The 9,972-nt window shown below is 36.1% G+C and overlaps 1 protein-coding gene across 1 annotated transcript; it reads left to right on the forward strand.

The window, feature by feature from the left end:
- Positions 1–1,147: 1,147 nt before the first annotated feature.
- Positions 1,148–9,764, forward strand: LOC149676420 (zinc finger SWIM domain-containing protein 3-like). Its single transcript, XM_089838727.1, has 3 exons — positions 1,148–1,221; positions 7,443–7,806; positions 9,000–9,764. The coding sequence occupies exons 1-3, from the start codon at positions 1,148–1,150 to the stop codon at positions 9,762–9,764; spliced, it is 1,203 nt and encodes a 400-aa protein (XP_089694853.1).
- Positions 9,765–9,972: the final 208 nt, after the last annotated feature.

Here is a 9,972-nt window from a genome sequence, read left to right on the forward strand (position 1 = left end):
ATTCCCCCCATGGGCCACCATATGTAACGGACCAAAAGGCATCGTGCTTTAATAAAAACAAATTATTTACCTCGTTATGTCGTAATAACCTCTTTTCTTTATTCCGCAATATAATATCAGTAAATCTTTACATGAAAACACAACTCTATTAACTACTCGCACAGCATCAAACTAATCTATAACCGAACTGGTCTCCGCGAATACCCGGTAGCAACTGCCTTGTTCTATCGGCTCTCTCTTCTATATATAGTGGGAGAGTCGTCACACAATCGAGCAGAGGACGTCACAATCGTCGTCTGCTCAACTGTCTGCTTACAACACCATGCACATAACTATAGAGAAAGATTTTTTAGGTCTTCTCTCAAAAAAAAACTAAGTTTAAAAAAAGTTTTTTCTTACCTGGCTGAAGAAAGGTCCATGGGTTCGTTTTGTTGAGACATGGCTGGCTCGAGAGAAAAGTGATGTCTTTGGGGTCTGAACCTCGGCCTTTTATACCTTTTACTATGGTCAGGGCGTGTTCGAGATCAAACACGTGTCCCCAAGATGGTTAGCATGTACAAGGGTAAAAATTTTCGCGGGCAAATTGGTCCGAAGCCATGTCATTGGACCACAGTATATCTCCTTTTAAAGACATTTTTGAAAAATTCCCCCCAGCATTTCTTTATTTGCTCATCCAAGCTTCTTTGGTTATCTGTACTTTAACCGTATTTACCATCTCGAATAGTGACAGATCATGTTAAAGGCTTATAGAAGATACCATAGTGAAAGGCAAGATGATGTCAACGCGCTTGTGGTGCTGGCCTACCCGCGTGAACCGCGCTTTCCCCCCCCCCCCGCGAGCCGTTTGGGGGCGTCCGACCGCGTTTAGGGGGTGGGGGTCGCGAACCACGCGCGCGCGTTTTAATTAATCGTGTTTAAGTATGAATGATAATTACAAATTTGTTTCATTCAAGTATTAGACATGATACCATTCACTACACCTGGAAACTTAATTATTTTTGGTCCTTCGGGATCAGGTAAAACAGTTTTATGTAAAAGAATAATAGAAAATAAGGATAAAATTTTTCAACCTAAAGTTGATTTAGTTGTTTGGCATTATAATATATATGAGAATGGTTACAATGAATTAAAAGAAATGGGTGTAATTATGCGTCAAGGTTTACCCGACGTCACTATATACGATGGTACTCAAACAACATTAATCGTATTAGATGATCTCATGTTAGAAAATAAAAATAATACTTTATCCGAAATATTTACTAAACAATCACATCATAGGAAATTATTCGTAATTACCCTTTTACAAAATATATTTGAAAAAAAACTTGAGAACAGATTCCTTAAACGCTCATTACATGATTCTTATGAAAATAGTAAGAGATCTTATGCAATTAATAAAAACTGTCATTGTACACAAAGACCGGAAAGTGTAATAGATAAGGCTACAATATTAACTGCCTGAAGTAACAGATATTCAAATTTTCACTTTTGAAGACATGAATATAAAACATCAATTATTTTAAAAAATTCTTATCTTACTTTTTTTCACCGAAATTACTTCGGTAAAGTATTTCAACAATTAGAAACATGCGCGTCATTTAAAAAATACTACGGGCTTACATATTATTTTTTATCAAAAATTTACAATTAGGTAGTGAATTCAGCCAGATATGGAGATTAAAATGGACAGAAAATCGTTGAGGGCTGATAAAATATAAACCCTATGAAACTTAGCAAAACGTATTCTTCAATTGTAAAGCTTTCGAAGTATTAAATATTAAAGTGCTGTATAGCTCTCAAAGATCACAATCAATCTACAGATCTTTTCGACACAAATAACTAAATCACAATGAAAAGGCCAATGTTATTTTCCGCTTCTCAATATATCCAATTTTAAAATATGAAAATTTAAACTCTTCAAGAGAAATCTTTTCAGATATCCAAGCATTTGAAACTCCTAGAATCAAATCTTAGTCGAAAGTAAAAAGCTAGTATCCCTTAAACCCTTCTAGGTGACATTTTTTTCATGAATTACTATTGAGAACAAAATACTTCGGTAAATATTGCTGAAAAATATTTTGGGAAAATGAAATTTTGGTGAAAAAAGTAAGATAAGAATTTTTTAAAATAATTGATGTTTTATAATCATGTCTTCAAAAGTGAAAATTTGAATATCTGTTACTTCAGGCAGTTAATATTGTAGCCTTATCTATTACACTTTCCGGTCTTTGTGTACAATGACAGTTTTTATTAATATCTGTCACTTCAGTCTTCATATTAATTAAAATTGTTTAGAAAATATAGGAGAGAAAAAGTCTTAGGACGTTGCGCGTCCATTGGTAATCTAGCTTAATTACCAGCCGTCGGTAATCTAGCTTAATTACCAGTCGTCGGTAATCTAGCTTAATTACCAGTCGTCGGTAATCTAGCTTAATTACCAGTCGTCGGTAATCTAGCTTAATTACCAGTCGTCGGTAATCTAGCTTAATTACCAGTCGTCGGTAATCTAGCTTAATTACCAGTCGTCGGTAATCTAGCTTAATTACCAGTCGTCGGTAATCTAGCTTAATTACCAGTCGTCGGTAATCTAGCTTAATTACCAGTCGCCGGTAATCTAGCTTAATTACCAGTCGTCGGTAATCTAGCTTAATTACCAGTCGTCGGTAATCTAGCTTATTTACCAGTCGTCGGTAATCTAGCTTAATTACCAGTCGTCGGTAATCTAGCTTAATTACCAGTCGTCGGTAATCTAGCTTATTTACCAGTCGTCGGTAATCTAGCTTAATTACCAGTCGTCGGTAATCTAGCTTAATTACCAGTCGTCGGTAATCTAGCTTAATTACCAGTCGTCGGTAATCTAGCTTAATTACCAGTCGCCGGTAATCTAGCTTAATTACCAGTCGCCGGTAATCTAGCTTAATTACCAGTCGCCGGTAATCTAGCTTAATTACCAGTCGTCGGTAATCTAGCTTAATTACCAGTCGCCGGTAATCTAGCTTAATTACCAGTCGCCGGTAATCTAGCTTAGTTACCAGTCGCAGGTAATCTAGCTTAATTACCAGTCGCAGGTAATCTAGCTTAATTACCAGTCGTCGGTAATCTAGCTTAATTACCAGTCGTCGGTAATCTAGCTTAATTACCAGTCGTCGGTAATCTAGCTTAATTACCAGTCGTCAGTAATCTAGCTTAATTACCAGTCGTCGGTAATCTAGCTTAATTACCAGTCGTCAGTAATCTAGCTTAATTACCAGTCGTCGGTAATCTAGCTTAATTACCAGTCGTCGGTAATCTAGCTTAATTACCAGTCGTCGGTAATCTAGCTTATTTACCAGTCGTCGGTAATCTAGCTTAATTACCAGTCGTCGGTAATCTAGCTTAATTATCAGTCGTCGGTAATCTAGCTTAATTACCAGTCGTCGGTAATCTAGCTTAATTACCAGTCGTCGGTAATCTAGCTTAATTACCAGTCGCCGGTAATCTAGCTTAATTACCAGTCGCAGGTAATCTAGCTTAATTACCAGTCGTCGGTAATCTAGCTTAATTACCAGTCGTCGGTAATCTAGCTTAATTACCAGTCGTCGGTAATCTAGCTTAATTACCAGTCGTCGGTAATCTAGCTTAATTACCAGTCGTCGGTAATCTAGCTTAATTACCAGTCGTCGGTAATCTAGCTTAATTACCAGTCGTCGGTAATCTAGCTTTAATTTATTTTAAATACGTTTAATTGGTAAACTACTTTAATTACTTAAAATCGTAATCTAGTTTATTGATCTTTAATTGGGAGTCTAGTTTAATTATCTTTAAGTGATAATCTAGCTTAATCATCTTTTATTGGTAATCCAGATTAATTAGCAGGGAAAAGTTAAAATGTCCATTAAGCTAGCTATTTGTTCTATGAATTGGACTATATCCGCGATTATTTCGACCCGGGTGTTTTGACGGCGTCGCCGCAGTGGCCTCGCTAACGTCACGGCAATATTAAAGCCGTCTTATCTCACCATCGATAGGCCATTCCAACCAACAGGCATTAAGAAGAAACAATCGGATTATTATGAGGCAACTATACGTTAAAAAAGGCCAATATTGGCTGAGCTGGTATTTCCTAATAAAACAGTGTATCCATCTAAATATCGCAGATTGGGGTAGTTTTTAAACATACTTAAAATTAATTTTTCTCAAAAACCTTAAAAATGGTCCTAGAAAAAGGTTTAAATTTTGATATAAAACCGTTCCCAAACGTAACAAACGAATATTTCATTTCAAAAGGGTGGCCACAAAGTGGCTAAATTTGAAAAAAACTCCATGTTATTTCTATGGGAAAATTTAACTTTTTCACCAAAAGTGCTGATTAATTTATGGAAATGAAAACCACCCTTAGCAACTTTATTTTTTATACAATAAACTAATGGGTGGATCTTCTTGAAATTTTAACCACATATTGAGGGCCCGAATTGTAGTTCTGTGGAATTTTTTCAAAGCAGTTAATACGATACAAAAAGAGTTATAACCAATCAAAAACCATCCTTATACATTAAAGTCGGTATGAAGTCTTATCTAAGAGAGCTATCGCTCTCCTAGAATTAGTGGCCCTTTCTAAACAATTAGCCCCTAACAACTCTAAATTTATAGTAGACGCGACAGAAAAACCGCACGGGTATTTACTTTGTGATTTAACCCAAAAATGTCATTCCGATTTAAGGTTTAGAACAAATATTTTACCGGGAGAACAAATCGTCATCTATACTCCCAAGATGAAAACTATATAGTTAAACAACATTTCCTAAATTCAATCATTCTTTACGATGTCACCACCAAGAAAGGTCAAGAAAACATCGTTGAATAAAAAGAAAAAAAGTTTAGCAGCTAAAAATATCAATTTAATAGCCGCTTTGGGACAATTAAAAAAACCACAAAGATTAGCTATTCTTAAAAATTCTAATAGAGAAATTATTGATTCAATTAGCGAGTGTTGTCATAACGCTTTACAAGGCGCCATCAATTTGAAACCAGACGTTTATAATAAAGGCCAAGGCTATTTACCCCCGAATGATAGCCCACCGAATCACGCACTTTTATCGTGCTGATTAAAGGGAGAATGAAATAGCCAGATAACCATTTAATAATGCATTTCGACTTTTATAAGAACAACAAAATCGTTAAGAAACGTTTTGCGGCTGTAATGAAAAATTCCTGAATAATATTGAACTCTCGGCCCAAACTTCTTTACATAGGAAGCTGAAACTTTGCAAGGACATTTTAAAGGGATCATAATTGCGTTACATAGGGGCTTAGCAAGAACAATATTTCAAAGTGTATTTGATAGAAGATAAACTTGATATATGATATAGGCCCCGCCCCTACATAACGGATTGTACATCCCTTTAAGCAATCCAGGGTCATCATAAAAATGGCACCCAGAAATGTAAAAACATCTTCCAAAACGGAATAACGTCCGTACCCTTCAACTTATAGAATACTGTTTCGCTACATCCTATAGAAGGTCATCATGGCCTTTGGGGTTGATATGCCGTGAACATTTTTAATGGTTGCCCGAAAAATTCCAATATTGTCATGACGGGCTAAGTAAGTCTTTATAAAGAGAGAGTGAAAGAGCCAAAGATTTCGGTAACATTTTACTAATACTAGATGTCCGGACGAAAGTTTATGATATGTGTAAGCACATAAGTCCACAATATAAGTCTAACTCTATCAGCACCCCGTACCTCCTTTGGAGTCCCTTTAAAGTAGTTTCACAATCTAGTTTCACCAGTTTTTTAAACGAGTGACGATGACGTCATGCAGAGGTATTGCACTGTCGTATATGTTTGTGTGTGTGTCTGTCACCGCGTTCAGTTGTGAAATCGGAGCAAACATGTTCGCAATTTCCGGACAACGTACGCAGTGCATAGAAGTTACGTTATTTATCCCACTGAAACGTCAATCATTAACAAGCCATTCACCTTCATCCGCCAATTCCTCCATACATTAGTTATCGACTCGACACCAATCGGTGCGTGTTGGCTTCTAACAACTGGGTTATACCACAGAGCCACCAATCTGCAACACTAGTGTCTAGTGTCTACTCAATTATCATCGTTTGGGTTAAAAACGATTAAAATTAAGAGCGAGGCGAAAGTTAAATGCATATTAAAAGAATAATATTAGGTTCTCTATTAGAACCACGAGTCATGACCACAAATAAAAGGCCATGGTTATGTGTCTGATCGGTCAATAGCTTCAATTCTTAGGTGCTAGGGATAATTTATCTTTAGTATTGACAAATATTAGCAATTATGCTGTATGCTTAAGAATATTGTTGAGGTGTAACGAGAGGGTAGTGTTTACAGAACAATCGAGTTGTCAATGCAACGCTTTTGTCCTCCAAGTCGCATGACCTTCTGTGCAAATTGTATGTATCCTCCTAGTCTGAAAACAAGTTATAACTCGAAATCGAAAGGGGGAACTAAACGAACAAGTAAAGCGATGTCAATCTGTACAGGGTTCTGAAGTTTCTATTTTTTGGTTAAAATATGATGACGTGAAAGCTATATTTCGTAGCTTATTGTTTAGTGTACGTACAATATCGGTGTGCTCTAATTAACTGTTAATGTAAATTTTTATGAACATTTAATTTTATCCCATTATTTCGGAACCGCTCCAACACCCTGTATTGTAGCGAGAATGAAAATAAAATTTCACTGTTCTTAACGCTTTATACTTAGTGTGTCCTTTTTCAACGTTATACGCGTTGGTTATAGATGGTCAGTTGAACAGAATTTAACCAGCACTGTTTTATTATACACATACTTGAACCTTGAACGTCATAAAATTGGCCTTTACGAAAGATATTTGCGGGAAGGGACTCTTACTAAATTTTTCGCTAGTTTGTCAGCATGAGTCAAGGGTTGACAAGAAAGGTCTCTGTGGGGCTGTAAAAATTAGAAGCATAAACAGTGGTAGGTTGAATTCGCCGATCAGTATCTATTGTCCGATCCCTCGGCACGCAGCTTGGGTAAAGCTTCATAAAAGATATAGCCACCACTTTCCCACGGTTCTGTTTATTTCACGAATGCGACTCATAGTTATATTATAAGTCACGGTTTCAACGCGCAACTTCATCACGAGTCCCTCTTGTTTTAAACGGAATGCGTTTTTGAAGTAGAAAATATGGCTATTGAATTAAATAAGCAATTTGATGACTGGAACTCCTGTTTAGTTAATCATTATAAATACTGTGATCAAAATTTTGCTCCGATTTTGTCTAAACACAAGAACGCGACTTCTATAGAGGCCCATAACAAAAGATTGGCAAAAACAACTAAAGGATCTGCGAAGCTTCTCCCCGCTAAGCTTGAGTACTCCAAAGTTACTTTTGTATGCGCACATTTTGGACAATATGACTCAACATAAACTGGAAAAAGACAATCATCCACGTTTCGCAGTCAGTGTCCAGCATTTATAAAGTATGCCGCTAGTAGTAAATTTGGCACTTTGGTGATTAGTTCCTTCGAACTTAAACATAACCACGAAACGGGACCAACCCTATATGAAAAATATCCAGCAAATCGAGATATTCGTCGTGCAACTGAAGAGCAAAAAAGTGCCATTAAAGATCTAGTTGAAGTTCGTGGTGATAACAAAAGGATCTTAAAGAAAATATCTAAAATTACGGGAAAACGCGAAATACCAAAATCGCTTCATAACTTTAAATCCAAATTACCTAAATTAGACCAAACGGGGGATTCAAATTCCGCGCAACGACTTATGAAACTATTGAAGAAGGACCAGGAATCAGATTCGTCAATGGTAAGTGTATAGCCTCATGATTTTAACTAGCATGAAAAATTATCTCTCAATTTACCCATAATTCTTATCCCGTTGAAATTCAATTTAAAGAGTAAAGGCAGGTTTGGTACTCTTTTCCTTCAAATTATTTGTAAATTCAGTGGGTTTTAATAGTTTTTATAGGACATTTAAAATGTTTGACGTCTTCAAAGGTTACATTAAAGGGAGAATGAAATTGTCAGACAACAATTTTTTAATCGATTCATATTGATAAAATTACTCTGAAAGCATACATAAAATTTACTTAAACAATTTCGTTAATTTTATACAAATATTCAAAGTTTGATAGATTACTTGCTAAGACTGTCACTTTTGAGACATAACTACGGTTTTGTTAAATATTAAAAATGTTGTGTAACCATTTATAAGCGTCGCCTCACGTGATTTATTCTACTGTTAAAGGGCGTGCTACTACTTTTTCATTTCTAGACAAAAAGGCGCTTTTAAAAATCGCGTGAGGCGACGCTTCTATTTAGTTACACGATATTATTAATATTTTTATTACAAAACTGTTGATTGTTTGTCTACAATGAGAGTTAGGCTCAGCAAGTCCTCTTTTAAAACTTTGAAAGGTTATAAAATTAAGGGAAAAGTTTTGGTAAGTTTTACTTAGGATTTCGATGAATCGGTTAAAAATGCTTGTCTTACCATTTCATTACCCTTTTAAATGGAGGGTGAAGAGCAAAAACTTGTGGCGGTCCTATATAGAAGCCGATCAATCGGTGTAAGAACGATAATCTATAATTATCCGTCGAATAGTCGAAGGCGGTCGAAGGACTCCGATATTAACATAATCTTATATTGGAAGAAACCCAATTTTTTGGGTCTAATTTCGAAAATTTCTTGAAATTTTTCTTTCCGTAATTCGGGAGCTACGCCGAGATTCGCGCTTATGTATGGAGAATGAATTTTGTTTACGCTCTAGATAAATTGCGATTGAAATCTATAAAAAATCATTATATTTTGCTTTCCACCCTGCTATTAAGCTAACAATATCATTGGTATTTCTCTTGTTTACCCATTATGGTACAAAGCTAATCACCGTTAGCTGGTAATGCTCGCGTAACAATTAATACTTCCATTTTGTTTCTTTAACCGTTACATACGTGTATTACTAGATAATTGATAGTAACAAATCAATTAAATATTTATAGGTTGTTGAAGTTAGTGTTGATTCCGACTCAAACGAACTTGACTTCGTATATTGGCAAACCGGAAGAATGCTCGACACTTTAGAAAGGTATCCAGAACATCTCCTTTGCGACGCCACATATTCTCTGAACTATTGTAAAATGCCGTTGTACATAATCATGATTGTCGATGGGAATCTAGTGAGTGAAATTGTGGCTCTGGCTATCGTAACTAGGGAAACGTCACAATCTGTGAAAACTGTTTTTGAAACGTTCAAAACCCATAATCAAAATTGGTCAAAGATAAAAAGTGTTATGGTTGATAAAGACCTATCAGAAATTAACGCTTTGAAGGACTGCTTTCCTGGAGCCTTGGTTGAAATTTGTTTGTTCCATGTCTTAAAGGCAATTAAAGCCAAGATCAACTTGTTAAAATTGCCAAAGGTAGTGGAACTAGCAACTAAGGAATATGCGCAAAAAATTGCTTATTCATTCACGGAAGATATTTACGAAGAAAACGTTGAGTGTATGCTTCGTGATGAACGGTTAGCAACTGCACCAGCGTTCGTCAAATATCTTCAGGACAACTGGTTGTCTATAAAGAAAATGTGGGTGATGTGCTACCGAAGACAACACTTTAATTTAGGAGATACAACAAATAACCGCCTGGAATCGCTTAATCAGAAAATTAAAAGCGTATGCCGTAGAAACGCACCCCTAGACGAGTTCTACACCGATCTCAAAGTGCTGTATCATTTTATTGAAAATCAACCAAGACAAAATTTATAAAAATAGACACGAACGACAAAGACGTCCGCCACGCCAGTAGAGTAGTTGCTGAATTGTGTGTACCGCAGATGGTGGAGAGAATAACGAAAAACTTATTAAAAGGCGTCACTATTGCTGATTGCTACCCTATTGACAATAGCAGAAACTTCATCGTTAAAAGCAAAGGCCACGCTGATGCTGTCTCTGACGGTAATACTTGTTCGTGTTC

This window comes from Phalangium opilio, unplaced genomic scaffold (genome assembly GCF_054372755.1).
Source record: "Phalangium opilio isolate 3A_F unplaced genomic scaffold, DU_Popi_V2 ptg000046l_1, whole genome shotgun sequence".
NCBI lineage: Eukaryota > Metazoa > Arthropoda > Arachnida > Opiliones > Phalangiidae > Phalangium > Phalangium opilio.

Bases quoted from the DNA above. Each gene is read 5' to 3' on its own strand.
- LOC149676420 (XM_089838727.1), top strand. From the start codon at position 1,148: ATGCGTCAAGGTTTACCCGACGTCACTATATACGATGGTACTCAAACA. The intron at 1,222-7,442 runs GTTAGAAAATAA...CACGTTTCGCAG, and splicing joins ATCGTATTAGATGATCTCAT to TCAGTGTCCAGCATTTATAA. The intron at 7,807-8,999 runs GTAAGTGTATAG...AAATATTTATAG, and splicing joins AGGAATCAGATTCGTCAATG to GTTGTTGAAGTTAGTGTTGA.